The following is a 27,818-nucleotide window of genomic DNA, read 5'->3' on the forward strand; positions in this document are numbered from 1 at the left end:
AGATCCTTCCAGACGAGATCACCAACAGGTCAGGGGGCACAGGAGACACCTACCTGCCCATATGATGGCTAGACGCAGGGACAGGGGCTGGGTGATAGTTCATTTGGTAGTGTACTTTCTGGGCAATCATGAGGACCTGAGTCCAGTCCCCAGGACCCTTGTAAAAACTCTGTTTGTAACCCTAGTGCTGGGGAAGTGGAGATGGGGATTCCTGGGGCTCACTGGCCAGCTAGTCTAGCCTAATTGTGGGGTACCTCAGGAAGAAAGAAAGAAAGAAAGAAAGAAAGAAAGAAAGGAAGGAAGGAAGGAAGGAAGGAAGGAAGAAAGAAAGAAAGAAAGAAAAAGAAAGAAAGAAAGAAAAAAGAAAGAAAGAGAGACAGAGAGAGACAGACAGAGAGAGACAGAGAGAGAGAAAGAAAAAAAGAGAAAGAAAGAAAGATAAGGGAGAAAGGGAGAGGAGAGAGGGAAGGAGGGAAGAAGGGAGGGGGAAAAAGAAAAGAAAAGGTTGGGCCTCAAGCCTGACGATCTGAACTCAACCCAAGTGACCCATACGGTACAGAAGAGAACTGACTTCTGCACATGTGCCATATGAATACATACACACATATGTACACACACAGGCACACATGCACATGAACACACACTCAAAGGAACAGAGGGAAAAAATAATTTAAGCGCCAACAGAACAGCAGCCTGGGGTGAACTCATCAAGGCAAGGAGCCCTAGGCACAGTCTAGGCCATAGGCAAGCTCCTCTACTTCTGACTCAGGGCACAGAAGTCAGTTCTGTTTCACGTGGCTCCTATGAAGATTGAGACAATATGCATGCAACCTCCCGTGGGGCAGGCTAACGCCAGGCTAGCCTGGGGCACACAGCAGCCTCAACAAAGGTCTGTGTCGGGACTGGCTGAACCACTGGAGAGTTGACAGGAACCATGAGCGAGTTCTTGGAAGGAGGAAAGGCAAGGCAAAGCTGCCTTCCTCCAGGCTGCACCCGCAATGAAGTCCAGAAGAAGGCATGCGTGGGCCCGGCCTTCATCCGGGTTACAGGCAGAGTGGAAAGGCAAAATGGTACCTTAGGGCTGGAGTGATGCCTCAGAGGTTAAGAACATGTACTGCTCTTGCAGAGGACCTGAGTTTGGTTCCCAGTGTCCACATCAGGCAACTCACAAGCTCCTGGAAATCTAAGGATCTCTTCTGGCTTCTGAGGGCAACTGCACTCATGTGCAGCCCCCCAACACACACACACACACACACACACACACACACACACACACACACACACGAGCTAATAAACACAGCAAAACTGCACGATAATAAATTCAACACATAACTCTCAGTGGTTTCTATGTACTAATTGATGATGAACAGTCCAAAAAGAAGAGGAGGAAGAGGAAGATGAGGAGGAGGAAGAGGAGGAGGAGGAAGAAAAAAAGATGAGAGATGGGCTCATCTGAGAGATGGCTCAGTGATTAACAGTACTTGGGAGATGGCTCAGCCAGTAAAGTGATTGCCTTATAAGCCTGAGGACCTGAGTTTGATCTCCAAAAGCCAAGTTTATTCCCAGCACTGGGGAGCTGCAGACAGGTGGGTCCCTGGGCCTTGCAGGTCGGCCAGCCTGCTCTACTTGGCAAGCACCAGGCCAATGAGAGAACTTGTCTCCAAAAAAATCAAAGGTGGATGATGCCTGAGGAGTGGACACCTGAAGCTGTCCTCCAACCTCCCTCCACACCTTCATATACACACCTACACACACCTACACACACTCATACACACCTACACACACCTACACACACTCATACACACATACACACATGGGTGCACACACTCATATGGACCTACACACACCCTCATGCACACCTACACACACATACACACATTCATATGCACCTACACACATGGGTGCACACACTCATACGGACCTACACACACCCTCCTACACACCTACACACATTCATATGCACCTACACACATGGGCACACACACCGATATGGACCTACCTACACACACCCTCATGCACACAAAAGGAAATGATAAATTGTGTAAGGGATTGACTGCAGACAAACGGACGCCCACTAAGTACAGCGGAGGTTGCCAGAGGCTTGGATTAAGCGTGAGCAGGAGGCTGTCAATCACCAGGAACAGGATTTCAGTTCTGCAAGATCTGAAAGTTCACAAGCTGCGTTCACAACCTGAACGTACTTACCACGAAAACACATGTTTAGGAGTCGTTAAGAGGGATGGGGGTGTGGCCTAATTGGTAAGGTGCTGGCCCCTAAACCCACCGCACACCTCAGCTCCTAACACATCTTCTGGGACTGTCCCAGGCAGAAAGGTCTCATCCTGCCTACCCTAGGATGAAAATGTGAAGCACTTGCCAGGGCACACTTGGTCAACAGGCCCTGGTCTTAAGGCTGCAAGGCCATCCGTGTTCTTCCTGTTACCTTGGGGCCCCATGGAAAGTGTGGGTGCTGCGCCTGAGCCAATGGGCTTTGATTGTACTATCATCTGTAGCTGCGCAGCCTTGGAGAAAGCACCTAGACTTACCATACCTGAAGAATGCTGGGAAGCATATTTAAGCTACAAGGTCATAGTGAACATGCCTTTACATATAAAAAAGAAAAAGGGCCAGGGCCAGTGGGACACAGCTCTAACCTAGCACTTGGGAGACTGAGGTGGGAAGAATTGTGAGTTCCCTGTAAGTCTGAGTTCTACAGCCAGTTGTAGATGGGCCTGAGTTATCAGTGAGTTCCAAGCCACCACAAACTATGTAGCAAAATCTATGCAACATAGTGAACCCTATCTAAAACAAAACAAAACAAAACAAAATTAACCAAAATCAGGGCTAGAGACATGGCTCCAAGGTTAAGAGCAATTGCTGCTCTTCCAGAGGACCCAGGTTCAATTCCCAGGACTCACATGGTGGCTCCCAAGTGGGTGGAACTCTAGTTCCAGAGGTTCAGACTCCCCCTTCTGGCGTTCTTGAGTACTGCATACATGTTGTGCACAGACACCCAGGTAGAGAAACACCAGGGCACATAAAATAAAAATAAGCAAATATTTTTTAAAAAAATATTTATTATTATCATGTGTGAGCATGCTATGTATGGGGGGTGCACATGCCACTACACACTTGTGGAGGTCAGTTGAGGAGCAGTTTTCTCCTTCCATCTTACCAGGTATTAGAACCCAGGTGGCCAGGCTTGCAAGGCAGGGGCTTTACCTGCTTAGTCACCTTACCAACCCCTATTCTAAGGGCCCTTAAGGGACACAGATAGCAGCGGACTCAACATGCCCACTGCACTGACAGCCTGCCCCAGCATGCCAGCTCCATGTCAGCCTCCTGGGGTCAAGTCCAGGTCAAGTTATGCTAATCAGCCAACTACCATGGCAAGGTAGAGACAGGCACTCCTGCCCAACGTGAGCTGAACAGCTCTTTTTGGCCAAGAGTTATCTAGAAGTCATCTCTGGGAAGAGTGCCCAGTCTTGGGACTTCCTACAGAGCGGACAAAGATGGCTGTTCTCGGAACAAGTGCCAAGGTTCCTCCTGAGTCCAGACTCACCTGGACGTCAGGAGATCCAGCATCAGCCACTGCCAGGGACAGACAGACCAGGCAGCAAGGGCCGTGCACCCTCTTCAGGTCCTAGTTTGGCTAGGAAAGGAACCAAGCCAGAGGACGGCTCACTTCAGCCTCATCTCAACCCGCCCTGCCTGGAAGCCTGTCAGCTCTACTTGGATGTGACAACGTCAGGGTTGGAAGGCTCAAAAGCTTTTGGAGTTTTGTTTTCCCTGTGCTAGGTGGGGATCAAACCCAGGTCCTATGGTCCCAGGCAAGCCCACTATGGCTCAACCACACCCCCAGCTGCTCACTGGAGTGTTCTGGCAAAGCACACTAGGCTGCTCCTGCAGGTCTTCATTGGGGGATTCTAGGCAAGCTCTTTTCCACGGAGCCACAGCCCCCACTGGGGATGTCTAAGCAAGTACTCTACCGCCGAACCACACACTCCCCAGGTTAAAATCTGGAGGTAGTTTAGATTGTGCCCATGGCCTCTGAGCCTACAAGCAGCTGTTGACTAGCAAGGTTTAGCCAGGGAGACCCCAGGGCAGGCTCTGGAGAAAGCACAGCTTGACGTCAGCCATGAGTCTCCCTGGTGTGGCTATGCAAGATCCTGCTTTTCTGTCCCCTCTGCTTTCAAGGTAAAGGGAGATTAAGAGGCTGAGGCTCAGCTGGGCGGTGGTGGCGCACGCCTTTAATCCCAGCACTCGGGAGGCAGAGCCAGGCGGATCTCTGTGAGTTCGAGGCCAGCCTGGGCTACCAAGTGAGTTCCAGGAAAGGCGCAAAACTACACAGAGAAACCCTGTCTCGAAAAACCAAAAAAAAAAAAAAAAAAAAAAAAAAAAAGAGGCTGAGGCTCAGCAGCCCAGCCATTCTGTGACCCCATGAAATTCTCCTTGGAACAAACCCAAACTAACTGGGGTACTGTGGTAGCTAATTTGAGTTGTGAGCTTAGCAGGGTCTGGAATCACCCAGAAAGGAGTCTCGATGAGGGACTATCTGTGGGAGAGCGCCCTGATTGTGTCAATTGATGTCGGAAGACTCATCTTTCTGGTGGGCAGGACCATTTCTTGCCTGGGATCCTGGAGTGTGGAAATGGAGTGAGTGAGCTGAGCTGCATTACGCAGCCATCACGCCATGCTTCCTGATAGTGATACAATGTGACCAGCTGCTTCAAGCTCCTGCTGCCTTCACACACACACACACACACACACACACACACACCCGCACCACCATTGTGGATTGTAATCTGGAACCAGCCCTTTCTCCCTTCAGTTGCTTTTGTGGAGTATTTTATTACAACAACAGAAAAAGGAATTAGGGGCTGGAGAAACTGCTCAGCAGCTGAGAACAGGCTCCGCCCCTGCTCTTGCAGAGGGCTGGAGTCGTGTTCCCAGAACCTATGCTGGGCTGCACACGGCTGCCAATAACTCCATCTCCAGGGGATCTGACACACACGCGCACACGCGCGCGCGCCCACACACACACACACACACACACACAGAGAGAGAGAGAGAGAGAGAGAGAGAGAGAGAGAGAGAGAAGGGCCACACAGTGGGGCTGTCATCCAGAGCCTGGACTGGCTGAGCCCCTACCAACCTGAAACTACTAGTCTAAGCAAAGGGACCTTACTCTTGAGTGCTGTGTGCTGGGTGACATCCAAACTTTGGAGTTCTCCTCCCTGTTAAAACTAAGACCCTATGATAGTACTGCAGTCCCAAGAGCACCCAGATCCAGCTTGGACCCCCTCCTGGGGTGTTTGTGGCCCAGGGAGCAATACTTTTTGTTTGTTTTGTTTTTGTTTTTGTTTTTGAGACAGAGTTTCCCTGTGTAGCCCTGGCTGTCCTGGAACTCACTCTGTAGACCAGACTGGCCTCGAACTCACAGATATCTGCCTGCCTCTGCCTCCAGAGTGCTGGGACTAAAGGAGTGTGCCACCACTGCCTGGCAGAACACATGGATATCATGTAGCCAGGGTGGCCTCAAACTTGCTCCTTCGTTGAGGATGACCTTGAACTCCTGATTCCCCTGCCTCCCTCTCCAGTCACAGCCCTAAGATTATAGGCCTGCCCCAACACACCTGCTTTATGTGTTGATGGGGACCAAACCCAGAGCCTTTGTTTGTTTGTTTGAGACAGGGTCTCAGTGTGTAGCCCTGGCTGTCCTGGCCCTCAATCTGTAGACCAGGCTGGCCTCAGACTCAGGTGTAAACGAATCACGATGCCTGGCTTGGACCTGGAGTCTTGGCGAACCCGGTGAGCATGTCACAACTGAGCCCCACCGGCCCCCGTAACACGCACCTTCAAGGTCTCCTCATTGTAATGCATGAGGAAGGCTATCACGGCGGCACTGCTGCGGCTAATGCCACGCGTGGAAAAGACCAGGATGACCGAGCGGAGCCGGAGGTGAAGTTCTGCAAAGGAAGGAAGGAAGGGTGAGGGCTGTGCATGGCACTCTTCCCTGGGACCTCAGTGGCCATCGGGAGAACAGTAGTGAGTCTCAGGTGGTCTCTTCGGGGGGCCTTGCGCCCAGGGCACAACACTAGATGTTCAGAGGCTAAGAGGAAGAAATACTGAAAGTTCAAAGCCAGCCTAGGCAACCCAGGAAGCTGCTGTCAAAATAAAAAATAAAAAGAGGACTTGGGGGTGGGGGTGGTCCTAGAATCCCCCAGTGAGGGGCTGGGGTGTGGCTCAGTGGTAGAACACCTGCCTAGAATCCCCCAGTGAGGGGCTAGGGTGTGGCTCAGTGGTAGAGCACCTGCCTAGAATCCCCCAGTGAGGGGCTGGGGTGTGGCTCATTGGTAGAGCACCTGCCTAGAATCCCCCAGTGAGGGGCTGAGGTGTGGCTCATTGGTAGAGCACCTGCCTAGAATCCCCCAGTGAGGGGCTGGGGTGTGGCTCAGTGGTAGAGCACCTGCCTAGAATCCTCCAGTGAGAGGCTGGGGTGTGGCTCAGTGGGAGAGCACCTGCCTAGAATCCCCCAGTGAGGGGCTGTGACACGGCTTAGAGATATAGCACTTACCTAGCATATGTTCCACCCTGGCTATATCTCTCAAGTTGAAAAAAATTAATTAAAACCTAAAAGTAGTGAATTGCTGGGCAATAAGGGGTGGTGGAGGCTATTATCCCACTCCCAGCCATCCAAGCAGCAGCTTGGGCTGGGGGCCAAGTTGGTGCTATGCTGGAAGCCAAGACTCCTGACCTGATTCAGTCTAGCTCTGCTAGGAATCTTGCCTTTTCCTGGTCAACTCTGGGCCCTGAGACTGACTGAAAGATCTACCTTTGTTATGCTAAGCAGCTGATGGGCATTGCTATGCCAAGTGGGAAGCCAGAGCAGAGTCAAGTAGACACATGAAGCATGATGGGAATCAGAGCTAGATGGTTTGGGGGTACCTTCCTTCTCTGTGGTAGTTTGAATGTAGTTGGCCCCCATACCCTCATAGGGAGGGACACTATTAGGAGGTGTGGCTTTGTGGGAGTGGGTGTGGCCTTGTTGGAGGAAGTGTGTCACTGTGGGGGCGGGCTTTGAGGGACACTGCCCAGTGTACCAGTTGACTTCCTGCTGCCTACCTATCAAGATGTAAGAGCTCTCAGCTCCAGCACCATGTCTGCCTGCACATGGCCATGCTCCCCATCATCATGATAATGGACTGAACCTCTGGAACTGTAAGCCAGCCACTCCAGTGAAATGTTTTCTTTATGAGAGTTGCTGGCCTCATGGTGTCTCTTCATAGCAATGATAACATTAACTAAGACATTCTCTTACCCCACTCTACTGACTAGCACTGAGCAAAGAAATAGAAAGAGAAGCATTTCCAAAGCCCCAGACCCCTCAGAGGAGCAGGCACCCAAAACATCGTGCACCCATGTTTGGCTGTAGGGCTTCACTGTAGGGCTGGCTCAGAAGGGCATGGCTATGTAGCTATGGTAAGAACAGGACGATCAGACACAGTGTCTGTCACTGGATGCCACTCCTAAGCTGCTCATGTAAACACAGCTGTGGGCTTTGGAGGGGTTGGATGTGCTAGACTGTGTACTTCCCCAAGTCCTGGGGTGGGAAAGGGGGGCAGGTCTCGGACAGGGAGATACTTGTAAGCACAGGAAGGGTGATGCCCAATCTGGAAATCCTCCTTACCCATGAAGTGACAGATGTGGCGGAAAAAGGGGAAAAGGTTGGAATACGAAGTATCCTCGATCTTGATATGCAGGAGTCTGTCTGCATCGCCTACAAAACTGAAAGACGGCAGCATGGTGTTGAGTATCTGTTTCCTCCTTATTAGATCATTCCTTCTGGGAGGGAGGGAGGCTTCTTAAGACTCAGGAAGTAAAAGAAATTACCAAGGCTCAGGAACTGAGACACTGGCAAGTCCCAGCAACTTCCTGAAACCTACAAGATTCACAAGGCCCCTCCCCCAAAGCTATATAGGTAGTAACAACTGCAGGTGAGAGGAGACTCTCTGGCCTGAGGAGCTCTGTGAGTCATGCAGGGAGTTCCAGGATCACGGGTTATCATGAATCCTGACTCAGCTGCCTGAGTCATCCATGTTCCTGTAAGTGATCTCCCCCCACACACACGCACCTGTTAGATAATCACAGTAAACTCATTGGTTCTCTGTGTTGGACTTTGGTGGTGCTGATCTTACTTTAACCTGTCATCAGTGTCCTATCTGGGGTGAAGAGATGCTTTATTTGCATCGCCCAGGAAAAGTCACACAACACATGGGTGATCAACCAGCCCCACTGTGGTGTCCCTTGTCCATAGCACAGAAACCACAAGGGAATGATTGGGGATTGACATTGGGATGACAGGAACTGGTAGGAATATTACCTGAGGTCTGGGGAGATGGCTCAGCTGGTACAAGGCTTGTCAGGCAAGCATCAGGACATGAGTTTGATTCCCAGCCCCCACAGAAAAAGCCAGGCTTGGTGGTCTGCACTTGTAATCCCAGCACTGGAGAAGTGGAAGCAGATGGACCCCTGGCCTCACTGGCCGGCCTGACCAGCCTACGTGGTGAGTTCTAGGCCCCGGAGAGATGCTGTCTTTTAAAGTATGTGGGCAGTCCCCACAGAATGACACTTGAGGTTGTCACTGGGCCTGCACATGCAGTCACACACTTGCACGTGCACACAGAGAATGCCTGACGGAAGACATCTACCTAGAATTTGCCAGTGAGGGGCTGGAGGTGAGGCTCAGTGGGCGAGCACTGTGCTGGTGTCCTCCAGTGAAGGAAAGGGGCTGGTTCAGCAGAAGAGAGCATTTGGCCAGTGTGTGAAAGGCCTGGGTTTAACCCCTAGTACTGGAGGGGAAAAAAAACAGCTACAACAAACTATGGCAGCAGGAAACATGGAAATGAGTGACTCTTCACCTAAGATAAAAACCATGGTGTAAATGAGTGACTCTTCACCTAAGATAAAAACCATGGTGTAAATGAGTGACTCTTTACCTAAGATAAAAACCATGGGCTGGGGAGATGGCTCACTCATCAAAAAGCCTGCTGCACAAGCATAATACCCGTGTTACAACCCCAGGCATTCACATAAGAAGCTGCGCTAACAGGGACACGCATCTGGAACCCTAGAGCTGGGGGCACCAAGACAGATCTCCCAAGCTTGCTGTCTAGCCAGATTATCCAGTCCATGAACACCAGGCTCAGTGAGGGATCCTGTCTCAAAAAAATGAAGTGGAGTGCTGGGCGGGGGTGGCACACGCCTTTGATCCCAGCACTCGGGAGGCAGAGCCAGGTGGATCCTTGTGAGTTCAAGGCCAGCCTGGTCTACAGAGAGAGAGTTCCAGGACAGCCAGGGCTACACAGGGAAACCTTGTCTCGAAAAACTGATAAATAAATAAATAAAGTAGGGGATGACAGAGGAAGGCGCCCAACAACATATGGCCTTCATATGCACAGGCCGCTGCATGTGTGTGCACAATCATTCATACACACACACACACACACACACACACACACACACACACACACATCACCATTACTTACTAGGGTGTTGCCTCCAATGAAACATTGACATGCGCTTTAATTTTCAGATCCTTGTGAATCCTAGCATTGCAGGCTTGACTGAATTTGCCCAGGAAGAGCTTGCCTGGAATGATCTCAACTGGGTATGGCTGGAAGGCGTCCAGTTCCTGTGATGGGGAAGGAAGAAGGCTGCTGTGGACACACCAGGGAAGAGAAGGGGGAGGTCCAACTCTGGAGGTGAGCTCTGAAAGTGAGCTCAGAAGAGCAATCCCAAGACAGTGAAGGAGACTGGGAGCTTGAGTTTCCAACACACTGGCAATGAGTACCTCACAGGAGAAGCCAGAGGCCTGAGTGTAAAACAAGGATTGACTCACAGCATCCCAGCACATGAACAGGGCTCCACACGGATGTCCCCTTCCCTCATGGCACCGGTCTGTACCTGGACATACCCACAAAGGTTGGCACTGACCACCTGTGGCCCAAAACTTGTCCAGCTGAGGTTGGTGCTGGCTGCCAAGAAACGTGAATCCGATCCCTGTGCCCCACATGTTTGAAGAGAATCTGATTTCCATACATGTATCATGGCACTTGAGAGAGTGCGTGCACACATGAATCCATGCACGCATGCATGCATGCATGCCCACGCACAGCACAAAGCAAATCAATGTATTCAGAAAAAAGAAGTCTAGCAGCATTCTTGGTACAAGATACTGGAAAAGAAAAGGGTTATCAGGGTTCTCAGTTTCAGAGACTTTAATCCATTTTAGTGGGGAAGACACGGTGGTGGGGTCCTGCCCATGGCAATGAGGACAGTTGCCAACCCCTAGGGCCTACTTCTACCAGCCAGGCTCCACCTCCTAAAGGCTCTGTGGCCATCTGAGGATGGACTCTGGCTGGGGAACAAGGGTTCAAGGCATCTGCCTATGGGGGACATTTCAGAATCAGCTCCAGCACTGTCTGAGTTAGCATACTGCCCCCTGAAACCACACCCCCTCTAGATCCCCGAGTTTGGCTTCCTCATAATGTGTTAACTCTGAATTTGTCATTATGGACTGAAACCCCAGTTGTTCGGGGCTCTTCTCCCCACGCCCATCTCCCCCACGTCCTCTATCCCTATCTTCTCTTTCTCTGCCTCCACTTACCTGTCAGTCTCCAGCCTCACTTCCTAGAAGGGGATGCTCCTCCCCTTGCCTCACCTGGGGCATCCAGATGATCTTCTGGGTCCGGAAGAAATGGTACAGGCCAGAGAAGCACTCGTAGCCCCCTCTGAGGACATAGACAGGCTGGCGGGTAAGGTGGGTGAGGATCTGTCCAAATTCCACGGCGGGTCCAGGTAAGAGTTCTACTGGTGAGGACCAAAGAGGTACAAGGTGTATTTAGCATTTGCCTAGTGTTAGAACGGATGGCCACTTCCAACTAAAAAGCAATTACTCAGAAACCCAAGTCAAGGGGCACATAAAACAAAATTACAAAACAAAATCTGAGTCAGGTATAGAGAGAAACATTACAAGAGAAAACTTGTTTTTAAGATTTTTAAAAACATGTATGGGTGTTTCACCTGCATGTATGTCTGTGTACCACAAGTGTGCAGTACCTGCAGAAGCCAGAAGAGGGCAATGGATCCCCTGGAACTGGAGTTATAGACAGTATGAGCAACCCTTTGGGTGCTGGGAATCCAACCCAGGTCCTCTGGAAGAGCAACCAGAGCTCTTAATCACTGAGCCATCTCTCTAGCCCAAAACTTTTATTACTTTTAATTATGTGCATATGTGTGTGTTTGTGAGTTTGTGCACATGAGTGCAGGTGCCCGTGGAGGCCAGTACAGGGCACCTGATCCCCAAGATCTGGAGTTACAGGTGGTTGTGAGCCGTCTGACATGGGGTCTGGGAACCGAACTCAGGTCCTCTATAAGAGCAGTATGTGTACGTTAATGATGATAGCTCATTATAGCGGAGTAATACTCCATTCCGTGGATGACTGCATGCTGCTTCATCCATTCACTGGCTTATTAAGACACCTGTGCTGTTTCCACCACGGGCTATCATGAACAAGGTACACGTTTTTGTGTGCTGTGTCTTCATTTCCTTGGAGTATGGACCCTGGCCCTTTGAGGAACCACCACGGTTTTCTTACACTAGGCCGTCTTACGTTCTGTTCTTACATTAGTTGTTGTTGTTGTTTTGCTTTTACGTTTTTCGAGACAGGGTTCCTCTGTGTAGCCCTGGGTGTCCTGGAACTCTCTCTGTAGACCAGGCTAGCCTCGAACTCAGAGACCCATCCGCCTCTGCCTCCCAAGTGCTGGGACTAAAGGTGTGTGCCACAAATGTCCGGCTTTGGACTAGTTTTTAACTTTTATAAGATTTATTTTCGGGCTGGAGAGATGGCTCAGAGGTTAAGAGCACTGCTTGCTCTTCCAAAGGTCCTGAGTTCAATTCCCAGCAACCACATGGTGGCTCACAACCATCTGTAATGAGATCTGGCGCCCTCTTCTGGCCTGCAGGGATATGTGCAGACAGAACACTGTATACATAATAAATAAATAAAATCTTTTAAAAAAAAAAAGATTTATTTTCTTTTTAATGGTGTGTGTGTGTGTGTGTGTCTGTGTGTGTGTGTGTGTGTGTGCAGGCATACATGTGCCACAGTGTACACATGGAGAGGAGAGGCCAAGCCTTGGGAGTTGGTTCTCTCCTGCCCCATTTTGGGATCCAGGAATGGAATTCAGCTTGTGGGTCTGTTCACAGGCGCTTTCTACCATTTCACTGACTCTGATTTTGTTTTTTGTTTCATGAGTCAGGGTCTCATTCTGAAGCAAATCACACCTAGAACTCACTATATAGCCCAGATTTGCCTCTGAAATTGTGTCAATCCTCCAGCCTCAGTCTCTCCAATGCTGGGAACTAGTCATGAGCCGCTATGCCCAAGCCCTTTTATTCCATGTTTAGTGATTTACAAAGGTTCCAGTGTCTCCACATTCTTGCCAACACTTGTTATTACCCATCTTTTTTATTATGCCCACCCTAGTGGGTGTGAAGTGATATCTCCTTGTAGTTTGGTCTTGTTTCTGAGGTGAAATGTATGTAGCTCAGTCTGGCCTGGAATTCATTATCCTCTTGACTCTGCCTCACGCACGTGTGTGTGTGTGTGTGTGTGTGTGTGTGTGTGTGTGTGTGAAAGAGAGAGAGAGAGAGAGAGAGAGAGAGAATGTGTCATATGTGGAACCAGTCACATTGCAGGAATCTATTCTCTTCTGCCATGTGGGTCCCAGAAATCATCTCGTTGGCCCTTTTTATGGTTTAATATAAATGTAAACCTTAAACTCTTTCATGAATTGTAATTATGCTATATAATAGCTAATATTCATTACCCACTTGTCTGGACTTAAGTCACCGAGAACACCATGGAGACATATCTATGGATGCAAATGTGAGGGTGTTTCCTGGGAGAATTAACTGAGGATGGCGGACCTATCCCGAATGTGGTGGCACCATTCCACAGGCTGGGGACTGGGCCAGAATGAAAAGAGGAAACGGAAGGCCAGTGAGAAAACTCAGTGGGTCCGGGTGTTTGCTGACAAGCCGGAGACTCTGAATTCCATCTCTGGACACCACAGGGTAGGAGAGAACCAACGCCTGCCCACTGGTCCCCTGACTTCCACACGCCCATCATGGCACGTGGGCCCCTCCCCACTTGCACACACACATAAAGGGGTTAACTGGCACAGCACACATGGTCTTCCCCGCTTTCTGGTTAGCCGTGAACTGCACAGCCTCCTCCACTCCGACAGCATGATAGCATGTCAGGCCCACGCTTCCCGTGACTGTGACTGAGTCCTAGGAAGCCATGGGCCAGACTCAGTCTTGGCTCTCTTAAGCTGTTTCCGTCACAGCAGCATGAAAGTCACTAATACAGACCTCATGGGGCCTCCACAGAAAGTCTGCCCTAGCCTGCCTCAGCCAAGATACCCTGGGACCCTGAAGAGCCCACCAGCAGTAGGAGGCCATGGGCTCTCTGTTCTCCAAACCGACTCTCTGGAGCTGGGGAGATGGCTCAGTCAGAAGAGTGTCATGGAAGCCTGAGGACCCGAGTTCTATCCCAGAACCCACATAAAAATGCCAGGCTTGGTGCTGTGTGCTTATAAGCTCATCAGTGAAGATGGACAGATTCCTAGGACTCCACAGCCGGCCTGCCCAGCTGAGCCAGTGAATTATACATAATGAGAGCGTCTCAGAAAATAAGTGGGGCCAGGAAGATGATTGAGTGTGTAAAGGTGCCTGTCACCAACTCAGATGACCAGAGTTCCACCCCAGGACCTGTATGGTGGAAGGAGGGAACTGACTCCCGCTGACCCCCACACAAGCTCTGTGACATCCCTACAACCCTCCAAAAAAAAAAAAGACAACACAATTTACAAAACTTTTTAGAAGGAGACCAGCACCTAGGCATCGACACCTAAGGCTATCCTCTGGCCTCCATGGTTACAAAGTGGAAAGAGAAATAAATCAACTTGATGAAATAAACTGAATTTCTGTTCTTGAAAACGAGGACACTTCCAGAAGGGACTGCTCAGGACATAAGTGACAAGGACCTGTGTGGAGGATGAACCTGCGTCTGTAAACCACGGTGGGGAGAATTTGCACGTTTCCAGGCGGAAGTCACTCCCATCCCCGCGGGCCTGGCTCAGAGGTCCCTGAGTCTAGACAGTAGGTTACAGGGCACCAGTCATGTCCCTCTTGAGCAAGAGACTAGTGAGTCAGAGGCCACAGGGGAGGAGGGCTAGAAGTCCCAGGCCACACTGAGGCTGTTACCTTTAGCCTAGATTTCTGCCTCTCCACCACTAGAGACATACCGTCCACAACTACAGGGCCAGCATTAGCCACAACTGGGGACTCCCACAGAACCTGGCCACCTCACCAAGCAGCTTCAGCTGACTGTTTCGTCAAGAATAGTAGTTGGGCATGTTGGTACACACTTGCAATCCCAGGTGTCGGGGAGACGGAGGCAGGAGGATGACACATTTGATCCCTTGGCCTCAACTGTACCAGCGGTGGTGGGAAGGCAGGTGTGCAGGACCACACCTGGCTGAAAGGTATCCTGTTAGCACACCTAGCTTCAAAAAGGCAGCTTTCTGTTTTGCTTCTCTTTTTCTTTCTTTTTGAGACAGAGCCTCACTACATAGCCTTGGCTGGCCTACGTCGTACTCCCTGTGTAGATCAGGCTGGCCTTGAGTTCACAGAGCGCTGCCGAATTCTGCTTCCTGAGTGCTGGGATTAAAAGTGTGTCCCACCAGGCCCAACTCAAAAGACATCACCGTTTTAAATGAGGAAAGCTGCCTAGAGTGGAAATGTTACATTTGGCTGTGGTCTCCTAATGAGTGGGAAGTTCAAGAGCACAATGCCACCCCTTATAGAGCAAAGGTTTGTTTTTAGAACATTACATTTATTTGTTTACTTATTTACTCACTTACTTGTGGCGGAGGGCACGCATCTGCCACAGCACGTATGTGGAGGTCAGAGGACAACTTGGGGAACATGGTTCTCTCCACCCATGTGGGTCCCCGGGATCGAACTCAGGCAGTCAGGCTTGGCAGCAAGCACCTTTCTTGCTGAGCCACCTAGCCAGCCCCAGTTCTTAGGGCTCCAGGATCCAGCCTGGAGTCCTAAAACTATGAACAAGCTGAGCATGTCATACACACCAGCAGTTCTAGTGCCGGGGAGGTGGAGGCAGGGGGATCAGAAGTTCAAGCTACCGTGATGTCGAGGACAGCCTGGACTACATGAGACCCTGTCTCAAAAAAGGTGGGGCCAGAGAGATGGCTCAGAGAGTAAAGGCGCTTGCTGCCAAGTCTGATCACCCGAGTTTGATCTCTAGGATGGCAGAATCCACGTGTGCTGTGGCATATATCTCACACACACACACACCACGCATACATACATACATACATGAAAACATCATTTTCCAAAAGTTTTAATTATATGTGTCTGGGGCGGGCAGGGGATGTGCACATGAATCAGGTGCCCTCACACACCAGAGGGGTCAGATGCCCCGAAGCTGTAGTTACAGGGAGTTGTGAGTCACTCTACATAAATGCTGGGACTCCTACTCAGGTCCTCTGAGAGAACAGTACATGCTCTTAAACTGCTGAGTCATCTCTCCAGCCCAAAATGTACAAACAAACAAGTCACAGGGTTAGGGGCAGAGCCCAGTCGGTTGGTAGAGAGCTTGCCTAGCTAGCATGCCCAAGGCCCTGGGTCCACCCCCAACACTGCATAGGACATAAGCCTATAATCTCGGCACACAGAATGTGGAGAGAGGAGGTTCAGAAGTTCAAGATCATCCTCAGCTATATCGTGAGTTGGAGGCTAGCCTGGGCTACACAAGACTCTGATTCAAAGCTAGCCAATATCTGCAAACTGTAGCCCAAAGGAACCCACACACGGAAGAAGAAATTTCCAAGCCAAAGACCACTTGGGAAGGAAGAGTCTCAATGGCAGGTGTTAGTAAAGGCAGAACCTTAGTGCCACCCAGTGGCAGGGAGTGTAAATGGCCATTCTCATCCCGTCAGCACTGGGCGGAACGGTTGAGGAATATTATTTAAGGTGTGTTACTTTTGTTTATGTTGCGTTTGTTTAACTCTGTGAAGCTGTGTTACTGTGCCTGTCTAAAACACCTGATGGTTTAATAAAGAGCTGAAAGGCCAATAGCAAGGCAGGAGAAAGGGTAGGTGGGGCTGGCAGGCAGAGAGGATAAATAGAGGGAGAAATCTGGGAGGAAAGAAAAAGAAAGAGCCAGAGAAGGAGGAGGACTCCAGGGTCCAGCCACCCAGCTACACAGCCAGCTACGGAGTAAGAGTAAGATTTACAGAAGTAAGAGAACGGGAAAAGCCCAGAGGCAAAAGGTAGACGGGATAATTTAAAGTTAAGGAAAGCTGGCTAGAAAGAAGCCAAGCTAAGGCCGGGCATTTATAATTAAGTATAAGCCTCTGTGTGTGATTTATTTGGAAGCAGGGTGGTGGGTCCCCCAAAAGAACAAAAACAACTAACAACACTGAAGCCATCTTCAAACTTTGAATTAAGTATCTTGGAACTGACAACACGTTTCGGGGGAGTCTTTTAACTTTGTATTACTTTATTTATTCGTCTCTGTATGTACACGCATGTGTGTCACAAACACATGCAGAGGTCAGAGGACGACTTGTAAATTCTCTCCTTCCACCATGTGGGTGCTGGGGATCAAACTTGGTGACAAGAGCATCTGCCCGCTGAGCCATCCTACCACCCCCCCCCCTCTTTTTGCATAGTAGTGAGGACTGGACCTTAGGCTTTACATGGGAGGCAAGTGTTCTACCACTGAGCTATAGACCCGGCCCAGTTTTAGTTTTTTGTTTGCTGTGATAAAGTTTCACTGTGTAGCCTTGGCTGGCCTAGAACTCGCTATGTAGACCAGGCTGGCCTCAAACTCACAGGAATCACCTGCCTCTGCCTCCTGAGTGTTGGGGTTAAAGGTGTCCACCATTATGCTTGACTGTTTACTTATTTTGAAACAGGGTTTTATGTACCCCAGCCTGACCTTGAACTTGCTCTGTAGCTTCTGTTCCTCCTGCCTCCACACCCAAGTGTGCACCGCCACACCCAGTACCCGGTATTGGGGTGGACCTACAGCTTCAAGCATGCTAGGTGAGCACTCCGCTACCTAAGCCACAGGTCCAGAACAGTATTTTGTTTGTTTGTTTTTGTTTTCATTTGAAACATGGTCTCACTCTGCAGCCCAGGCTGCCCTGGAACTCAGAGCAATCCTCCTGCTTCAGGCTCCCCAGCGCTGGGATATTATACATGTGCTACCACACCTGGTCCCAGCTGACACTTGGATTATAATCTCTGGAGAAACATTGGCTCTCCTGTCTGAGTGGCCCCTGAATTCTGGGCCCAAAGAGATGATAATTAGCATATTGTCATGTCGGGCACTGACTTTGGGGTCATTTGTCATTCAGGGATAGAGAGCTCACTTGCTAGGCATGTGGGAGATTTCACCTTCTCTTTCTTCCTCCTCTTCCTCGTCTATCTCTCCTCTGTGTGTGTGTGTGTGTGTGTGTGTGTGTGTGTGTGTTATGCACATGAGTGTGCATGTCTTTGCATGAGTGGAGGTGCCCACGTGTGCAGGAGATGGCTTAGTTGGTAAAGTGCTAGCCTGGTAAACTGAGGACCCGAGTTCCACCCCCAGAGCCATGTGAAAAAGCTGGGCAGAGTGGCACACTTTTGCAATCCTAGCACCAAGAAGGCAGGGAGAGGTGGGTCCCCAGGACTCGCTGGCCAGCCAGCTCAGCCTTCTTGGCAATCTCCAGGCTGGCAGACGGTCTAAAACACAAGGTGGCTGGCCCTTGAGGCTGACCTCTGGTCTCCACAGGCCTGCATGCACACACAGACATACACACAGGGAAGTACAACAGAAATCCTTCCTTCCTCCTTTGTTTCCCTCAGGTAATGTGGTCACAGCCCCACAAAAATGAGGACTATGGACACTGTCCACCCTTCTCGTGCTTGTAAAACCCCCCCTGGGAAGGCTGGGGATGTGGTTCCCTTGGTAAAGTGCTTGCTTAGCATGCTGGAGGCTCTGGGGTCCATTCCTAGCACTGCATGAGCCAGGCGTGACTGCACAAGTCTGTCAGCCTAGCACTTAGGAGACAGAGGTAGGCAGATCGCCGTGAGTTTGAGGCTAGCCTCATCTACGAGTTCCAGGACAGCCTGGGCTACATAATAAGAAAGACCCTTTCTCAAATAACACCAAAAAGGACAAAAGGACAAAGAACAACTCTCTTGGGGTGTGATTACCAGTGTTCTCGTCATCCTCCTCCTCCTCTTCTTCTTCCTCCTCTTCCTCCTCCTCCCCCTCCTCCTCCTCCTTAAGCTTCTGCTGCCGCCGTATTTGCAGTTCCAGGGAGCTGGTGTTGCTGTCGTACACGATGCAGTATCTCACGCACTCCAGATCCACGGACTCCGGGATGAGGTACTGGTTCTCTCTCTGAGGAAACCACACAGATGCGCTGCTCAGATGCTCAGCTGGGCACACTGTCCCTGCACGACCTCCCAGGGGAGCTTGAGGCAGGCTGGGGGTCCTGTCCTCCTTCCCTAGCTGACCATTAACAGATGGAGAGTCTCTTGGATCTCTACTCCCTCCCTGTCACTAAGAAGGACGGCAGTGGGGGACTAGACCGGAGAGGGCCTGGCTAGAGAATGGCGGTCCATTACTGAACTCACAGCCCCTCAGAGTCACCGTGGCTGGATGACTGGGAGATGGTGGCAGTACACCTAAACCCCAAATCGCTCCTGAAGCAGAAGTCCTGAGTGAGCGAATGTCACCAGGAGAACCATGAGATCGAGCGCAGGTTATGGGATGGCAGGGACTTGGGTCTTCTGTTTAGTCTCTAATTGTGTTACTGACTGTCCCCACTGCTGTGACAACTACCTACCAAGAGCAGCTTACGGGAGGAGGGGTTCGTTTTCACTCGGAGTTTGAGTGTACACTCAGTTGTGTGGACAAGGCGTGTCTGCCGGGGTGGGAGGCAGAGGTCACATGTGTCCACAGTCAGGAAGCAAAGAAAATGCTGGTGCTCAGCTCACTTTCTCCCTCTCGTTTTTAATTTTTTTCATAGGGGTGGGGTTGGTTTGAGACAGGGTCTCTCTGTGTAACAGCCCTGGCTGTCCTGGAACTCACTCTGTAGACCAGGCTGGCCTCGAACTCACAGAGATCCTCCAGCCTCTGCATCTCAAGTGCTGGGATTAAAGGTGTACATCACCACAGGCCTGAGCCTTGAGGTTCAATAATCCAGCTGATTTCTAGCCTATCCTCTGCTTCCTGATTACGGACAAAATGTGACCTGTTGGCTTCCCTGCCTGCCATCTTGCCTTCCTCACTAAGACAGGACCAAACCCCTCCAACTGTGAGCTCAAGTATTCCCTCCCTCCCCTCCTTCCTGTAACTCTCTTGTCAAGTGTTCTGTCACAGCTGATGAATGAGATAAGTAACCAATAAAAGAGTCCTGAGGTGATGAGCTCACCTGGGGAAGGGATGAGCTCACCTGGGGAAGGGATGAGGTCACTTGAGGAGAAGATGAGCTCACCTGGGGAAGGGATGAGGTCACCTGGGAGGGGATGACGTCACCTGGGGAGGAGAGAGCTCCCCTGGGGAGCGGATGTAGTCTCACAGTACTAGACTCATCCAGGAACCTAATAGATGTTCTAGAACTCAAGGATTCCTGAGTGGCTGACAGCTCAGAGTGTGGCCTTTACTTGCTCTCAGGGTCCCCTCTGAGCCTGATGCTGTTTGTGCAACCTGGCCTATGTGATGCAGAAGTCCCAACAGAGGCATGCAGGAGACAAGTGCCCACGTATTCTGCTTTACAGTATAGCGTTAAGGGCCACAGAAGTCCAGACTAGGGTCTGGAGAGATGGCTCAGAGGTTAAGAGCACTGGCTGCTCTTCCAGAGGTCCTGAGTTCAATTCCCAGCACCCACATGGTGGCTCACAACCATCTGTAATGAGATCTGGTGCCCTCTTCTGGCCTGCAGGCTGAACACTCACTGTTTACATAATAAATAAATAAATCTTTTAAAAAAAAGAAGAAGAAGAAGTCCAGACTAATAAGGATCTCTGGAACTCAAAGGGGAGAAAGCTCACTGGTCTAGAAGCTCAAGAGAACATCAGGGAGATGCCTGTTGCCTGGTGGGGGTCCACACATCACATCCTAGAATGGGGAAGCTGAGGTAAGAGGCTCTTGAGATCTAGGACAGTCTAGGCCACATACCAAGACTCTGGCTAAGAATAAATAAGAATACACACACACCAGATAAGTGTAATAAAAGGGCTGGAGAGGTCACTCAGCAGTTAAGAGCACTTGCTACACTTGAAGAAAACTTGAGTTCAGTTCCCAGCACCTACCTTGAGTGGCTCACATCTGCCTGTAACTCAAGCTCTAGGGGATTCAATGGATCCAATGTCCTCTTCTGGACTCTGCAGGCATCTGCACTCATGCACACACATGTACAAACACACACACACACACACACACTTTTGTTTTTGTTATTCGAGACAGGGTTTCTCTCTGTAGTTTTGGTGACTGTCCTAGATCTCACTCTGTAGACCAGGCTGGCCTTGAACTCACAGAGATCTACCTGCCTCTGCCTCCTGAGTGCTGGAATTAAAGGTGTGTGCCACCACCGCCCAGCTTCCACACACACACTTTTTAAAAAAATAATAATGTAATAAAATTTTTAAGAAACATAAGGTGGAAAGTGATAGAAAAGGATAAGTACCATCCTTTGGCTTACACACACACACACACACACACACACACACACACACACTCACATACAATCACATGATCACATAATATACACATAGTCACACAATACACATACATGATTACATAATACACTCACACAACCATAATACACACATACATTACACACACATACACACACACACAATCACATAATATACACATAGTCACGCAATACACATACATGATTACATAATACACTCACACAACCATAATACACACACAAGTTACACACACATATACACACAATCACATGATCACATAATTCACACAAGATCATGTAATATACATACACGATTATATAATACATTCACACAATCACATAATACACACTCACAGACACACTACACATACACCACACACATACATATACACACAGGCACACAAACATAGACACACACACAATCATATGATCACAATACATACACAATCACGTAATACACATACACGATTACATAATACACTCACACAATCACATAACACTCACACACGAACAAAAAATGGTAAACAAGGATTGGGAAGTGTGCTGGGTAGAGCGAAGGCCCCTCTCTAGTCACTGGTATGTGCCAACAATCTGTACTGATGACCGACTAGATGCCAGAGGCTAGACAAAGTAGAACCCACCACCAAGCTCACAGCCAAGTCCTGGGGACGGAGAGGGCAGTGTCCACAGACTGTATGGACCCTCGTTCCCAGATTACAGCCAGCGTGACTTACAACATGCTTACTAATGGCAGGAACAGCGAGTGTCTACCAGGAAGAACTCTAGGCATGTGGGAGGGATCCATGGGACATGCACCATCCCCGCCAACCTGTCCCTCACAGTTGATGCCATCCTCTGGACCCAGGGCAAAAACTCCCTGTCCTCCCCACCCTCACAAGGTCCCCAGGCTGCCTGCTTCTGACTCAGCCTGATACCTTCTTCACTCTAAGGGCAGTGATCACATGGCTCTCGTCATATTGCCTTTTGGATCGAACATCTGGGAAAGAAAAGAGTTGAACTCAGAACAGGAACTGTAAAGGAACACAACACTGGTGGGTAGGTGGGTAACTGTCCACTCAAAACACAGCTGTGATCTCAACACCTAGTGTGTATATGGGGGGGATGGAGACAGGAGGACTGTAAGTTTGAAGCCAGCCAGGGCTACATAGCAAGACTCTGGTCTTCAAATAAATAGTTTCTGCATTTATAAGTGCGCTGGAGGATGCCCACATGCCACACACAAGGAGGGGTCAGAGGATAACCTGTGGGAGTCAGTTCTCTCTTTCCACCTTGTGGGTTCCAGGGGCTGGACACATGCCACCAGTCTCGACAGCAAACACCTTTACCCACGGAGCCATCTCTCCAGCCCTAGACTCTGTCTTTAAACAAAACAAAACAACAACCTTTAACTCCACCACCTCCACCTCTTCATTTCTTCTTTTCTTCTTCCTTTCTTTTTTATTTTTCTTTCTCCCCCCCCCCCTTGATTATTCAAGACAGGGTTCTTTCTCTGTGTAGCTCAGGCTGTCTTGGAACTCGCTCTGTGGACCAGGCTGGCCTCAGTCACTGCCTCTGCCTCCTGAGTGCTGGGATTAAAGGTGTGTGCTGCTACCGCCCAGCTGACCTCTCCATCTCTTTGAGACTGAGTCTCACCATGTAACCCAGGGAGCCTGACAAGTCTTGGTTGCGCTTTCTTGGTGCTAGACCACTGACCTTGATCTAATCTTGAATTATCTTTCTAGCAGTATGACATTCAATAACAGCATTGTTTCCCTTGTTTGTATGTGCATGTGTATGTTGTATATCCACAAGCATGTGCACGAGAGTGTGTGAGGGTACGGGTCCATGTGTGTGCACATGCCTGTGTGTCTTCCTCAATTCCTCGTCAGGCTGAGTCTCTCACTGAACCCAGAGCTCACATTTTTACCCAGTCAAGTCAACCAGCTTGCCCAGGGTGTCTGTCTCGCCCTCCTGAGTTCTGGGATTACAGGCAGGCTGCCAAATCACCTGACTTTTCTCTAAGTTTTTATTGATGTGCATTGGTGTTTTGCCTCCAAGTATATCTGTATGAGGGTATCGGGTTCCCTGGAATTGAAGTTACAGACAGTTGTGAGCTGCCATGTGGATGCTGGGAATTGAACCCAGGTCCTCTGGAAGAGCAGCCAGTGCTCTTAACCACAGAGCCATCTCTCTAGCCCCTCACCTGACTTTTTTTTTTCTTTTTTCTTTTGGTTTTTCAAGACAGGGTTTCTCTGTGTAGCTTTGAGCCTTTCCTGGAACTCACTCTAGCCCAGGCTGGCCTCGAACTCACAAGAGATCCGCCTGCCTCTGCCTCCCGAGTGCTGGGATTAAAGGCATGCACCACCACCGCCTGGCCTCACCTGACTTTTATACAGTGCTGGGGACCAAACCCTGGTGTTCATGATTCCATGGCAAGCCCTTTATCTACTGAGCCTAATCACAGGCAGCAGCATTTGGAACCAAACAACAAAACAACTTTCTAACGCCATTCATTGCCCTTCCCAAACCTTTGGCAACCTTCAGAAGGAAAGTGTGCAGGCCACTGTTCTCAACATACCCACTGGTTAACCGTGTGCTGATGTGTGTGTGTGTGTGTGTGTGTGTGTGTGTGTGTGTGTGTGTGTGCGTTGGTGTATGTGTTGCGTGTCTGGATGCTGGTGTCGGTATGTGTGTTTGGGTGGGTGCATTGTTGTTTTCTACTCACCCAGCAAGCAGAGGTAGTTGGGCTCCGCTAATCTGGACAGCTTTGAGACCTGATTCAAGATGTTATAGAGTTCTGTTGGCTCACAGAAGAGCAGCTCAGCCATGCTGCTGGGAAGAATCAACAGCGCACAAGTTTAGCACATCTTTCTATCTAAGACAAACGGCCAGAAAATGAGAAACTGAATTAAACACTTCAAAAATTGGAAGGGAGGGGCTGGGGTTGTAGCTCAATTGACCAAGTGCTTGCCAAGTGTGTGATGAATATGCAAATATACTGTATAATATATGAATGCGTAAATGTGTATTACAACATATGGAACCACATAATACCAAGTAGGCTATAAACAGTTACTACTTCATTTGTTCTCTCTCTCTCTCTCTCTTTCTCTCTCTCTCTCTCTCTCTCTGTGTATGTGTGTGTGTGTGTGTGTGTGTGTGTGTGTGTGTGTGTGTGTGTATACGCTGGGAACTGAGCCTAGGGTCCCTGAATGCTAGACAAATACCCTGCCCCTGAGCTATATCAACAGCTCTCATTTTCCTTATTAACAATTAATTAGCGCCTATTAAGCCAAGCCTTAGAAATAACCAAGGTAAATAGAGCGACCTTATTGAGATTTCAGTCCAGAAGGAATACAGATATAGCCACACAACAACCTAAGCAGGAAATGCGCTATAAAAGACTGCTATGGGGTGGGCAGGACTATTTAGCAAGTGCAAACATTTGCTGTGTATGCCTGATGACCCAAGTTTGTCCCTGGAACCCATGGAAGAAGGAGAGGATGGAGTCCCAGAAGTTATCCTGTGATCTCCATGTGCATGCCATACCACACCCACAGCCACACTCACATACACAAATTCATCTTTTAGATTTATTTTCTGAGTCTTTTGCCTCCTGTTTGTATGTGTACCATGTGCGCGCCTGTGCTCATGGAGGCCTGAAGAGGGTGTTGGATCCCCTGGAACTGGCATTACGGACAGTTGTGAGCCACCATGTGGGTATTGGGAACCTCTGCAAGAGTAACTCATGCTCTTAGCCACTAAGCCATCTCTCCAGCCCCTAATAATTTTTCTTAATTAGGGGTTGAAGAGATGGCTCTGTGGCCGAGTGTGTAGTACTCTTGCAGATCTTAGTTCGTACCCTAATTCCCACATCAGGTGGCTCACAACTGCCTGTGACTCTAGTTTCAGGGAATCTTGCGCCCTCTTCTGGCCTTCACCGATACCTGCACTTACGTGTACATATACCCACACACAGACACACACGCATACACACAGTTTAAAATAAAATAAGTCTTTTAAATGTTTTCATTACGATTTAAATAGGAAATGTCGGCCACACGCTCATACTTTCTGGAGTTTCTGGGAGCCACCTTCTAGAAGGTTCGTCAAGGAGATCAACAGGGAAAAGTGGAAGAGAAATTGAGTCCAGGGGAGTAACCTTGCTCAAGACAGCTCCACTTAAGTCACTGATACAAGGCTTTAAGAAAAGCCAATATTAGGCCAGGTGGTGGTGGTGCACGCCTTCAATCCCAGCAATCAGGAGGCAGAGGCCTGGTCTACAGTGTGAGTTCCAGGACAGCCAGGGCTACACAGAGAAACCCTGTCTCAAAAAGACAGAAAAGAAAAGCCAATATTTGGGGCTGGAGAGGTGGCTCAGCAGTTAAGAGCATTTGTTGCTCTTACAGAGGACCCATGGTCAGTTCCCAGCATCCACACAGTGGCTCACAACTATCCCTGACTGCAGTTCCAGGGGAGCCAATGCCTTCCAACCTCTGTTGGCACCAGGCATGTGTGTGGTACGCATACATACATGAAGGCAAATCACTCATTCAAATCCAAGAAATCTAAAAAGATGTTTTAAAAGCCAGTATCTTCATCAAAGAAGACAGTGTCCCAGGTCCCCAGACCCAGGATCACTCCTGCAATGGGTCCTTCCTGAGCACAGCCACGCTCTTGGACCGGCCATCCTCTGTATATGCGTGTACTTCTCACACCTGTGGAGGACAGAGGACAACCTGGGGTGCCACTCTTCAGGCTCCTTCCCCCTTTGAGAAGGCTCTCTCACTGACCTGGACAGTCACACAGTAGGCCAGGATACCTGGCCAGTGAGCCTCCAGGGAACCGCCGGTCTCCACCTCCCATGTTACCATCCCCGGGGTTTCAGGCCTGTGCCACTGTGCCTGGCCACTTTACTTGGGTTCTGAGCTATCCAAACTCATGTCCTGACACTTGAGCAGCAAGCACTTTTACCAGCTGGGCCATCTCCTTAGGCCCTTGTCTGTTCTTCCAGGCAAGGCTTCCCAAGAGGGTGGCATCTTTCCACGGCCTTCTCTTCCTCAGCTCCGATGTCAGGCTCTCTTGGGTCTGAATCTGGGCTCTGCCATTTGCTCTTGGTTGTATTATCTTGGGGGCATAATGAGCTTCTCTATGCCTCAGTCTCTACCTCCATAATGCTGCAGTAACACTGTCCCAAAGTAGGGTGTGATGGTGCACATGGGAGGTGGAGTCAGGAGAGCCAGAAGTTCATGGTAATTCCCCAGTACAAGGCAAGTTCAAGACCAACCTGGGCTGCATGAAACCTTGTCTTAGAAAAAAAAAAATCACATTGAGTTGAGATTCAGAAGCACCGGTGTAAGACACAGGACCTCAGGGGTCCTTCTGGGTCCTTGAATATAAGTGGGGTCACTTACATTCCCCATCTCCCACACGCTATCGAGCCTTGACCTCTAGACTCCAGACTCCACCCACATGCCTGCTGGATAGCTCAAGTACAACATGGCCAACATTTTTGTTTTGAGCCAGGGTTTTGCTACAAAGCCAAGGCTGGCCTCAAACTCTAAATCCTCCTGCCTCTGCCTCCCAAGGGCAGGGATTACAGGTATGAGCCATGACACTCAATGGTCCAAAACTATTTTGTGCGTTAGTGTTTATATGTTTATGTGTGTTAGTGTGTGTAGGTCAGGAGTTGATGGCAGGTATCTCCTTCAGCTGTTTTTGTATCTTATTTTCTGAGACAGCATCTCTCACTGAACCTGGAGTTCATCAATTCAGATAGACTAGCTGGCCAGCTGGCCTCAGCAATCCTCCTGTCTCTGCCTCCCTAGCATTAGGATTATAGACACCTGGCTTTTTTTCTCCTTAGATTTTGTGTGTGTGTGTGTGTGTGTGTGTGTGTGTGTGTGTGTGTACATGTGATGTGGAATAATCCTCTTGTACACTGTAAAGATTTGTCACTTGTATTGACAAATCTTTAATTTAATAAAATGCTGATTGGCCAGTAGCCAGGCAGGAAGTTCAGTGGGTCAATCAAACTGAGGATGAAGATGGAGAGGATTGGAGTTAAGAGAGACTCGAGAGAGCCACCCAGGAAGCATGATGCCAGAGGACCAGTAAACCACAGCCATGTGGCAATACATAGATTAAATAGAAATGGGTTAATTTAAATGTAAGAGCTAGTTAGCAATAAGCCTGAGCTACTGGACAAGCATTTTGCAATTAAATATAAGCTTTTGTGTGTTTATTTGGGACTGGGCGTCTGGGACAGAAAACTCTGCCTCAGTTTATATACATGTATAATCTGGCTGTTTCAATGAGTGCTAGAAATTGAACTCAGGTCTCTAGACTTGGGTGGCAAGTATTTTATCAATTGAGCCATCTCTCCAAGCCCACCCAACCTGCCCAGGCCAAAACTTTTACCACATATATGCCGTACCTCTAATACCTGGTCATCTTTAGTCATGCCAGGCTCCATAGGCAGCACCATTCCCTGCCAAATCATGGCAGACCTCCTGATAGAGACCTCGCCCTCTCCTCCTCCCTCCCATACTATCTATAACGCACCTCCTAATGGAGTCCAAGTTGGTCAGTTCTATCCATCTCTAGTGTTACTGTCTGAGCCCAAATATCATCAGGGGATGCTGATTTAATTGCTGCCCAGCGGGGCTTCTTGCCTCCTGCATTTCCCTGTCTTGTTACTGTGCTTTGCTGTGAAATGGCCCCCATAGGCCTACACACCTGAACACCTGGCCCCAGCCAGTGACACTGTTTTGGAACCTTTAGGTTCCTGGTCTACATAGTGAGTCCCAGGCCTTCCAGGGCTACATAGTGAGACCCTGTCTCAAGAAACAAAATAAAAGTAGACACCATCTAAGAATGACAACTGAGGATGCCCTCTGACCTTTACATGCACACACACACACACACACACACACACACACACATACACACAAACACACACACACAGGTTTACC

The 27,818-nt window shown here is 49.4% G+C and overlaps 1 protein-coding gene across 3 annotated transcripts in view; it reads right to left on the reverse strand.

The window, feature by feature from the left end:
* The window catches only part of Styxl1 (serine/threonine/tyrosine interacting like 1), a 33,192-nt gene that overhangs the window by 294 nt on the left and 5,080 nt on the right, over positions 1 to 27,818 (reverse strand). For 2 of the 3 annotated variants that reach the window (XM_059249280.1, XM_059249279.1), the window contains exons 2-8: positions 23,570 to 23,673; positions 21,780 to 21,841; positions 18,356 to 18,545; positions 10,724 to 10,869; positions 9,549 to 9,694; positions 7,691 to 7,788; positions 5,857 to 5,969 (exon numbers count right to left, since the gene is read on the reverse strand). In XM_059249280.1, coding sequence (XP_059105263.1) covers positions 5,857 to 5,969; positions 7,691 to 7,788; positions 9,549 to 9,694; positions 10,724 to 10,869; positions 18,356 to 18,545; positions 21,780 to 21,841; positions 23,570 to 23,672 — 858 coding nt within the window. In that variant the 5' untranslated portion in view covers position 23,673. The remainder of the gene's footprint in view (positions 1 to 5,856; positions 5,970 to 7,690; positions 7,789 to 9,548; positions 9,695 to 10,723; positions 10,870 to 18,355; positions 18,546 to 21,779; positions 21,842 to 23,569; positions 23,674 to 27,818) is intronic. The other variant, XM_059249281.1, reaches the window with a different exon arrangement.

This window comes from Peromyscus eremicus, chromosome 23 (assembly GCF_949786415.1).
Source record: "Peromyscus eremicus chromosome 23, PerEre_H2_v1, whole genome shotgun sequence".
In the NCBI taxonomy this organism is placed as follows: domain Eukaryota; kingdom Metazoa; phylum Chordata; class Mammalia; order Rodentia; family Cricetidae; genus Peromyscus; species Peromyscus eremicus.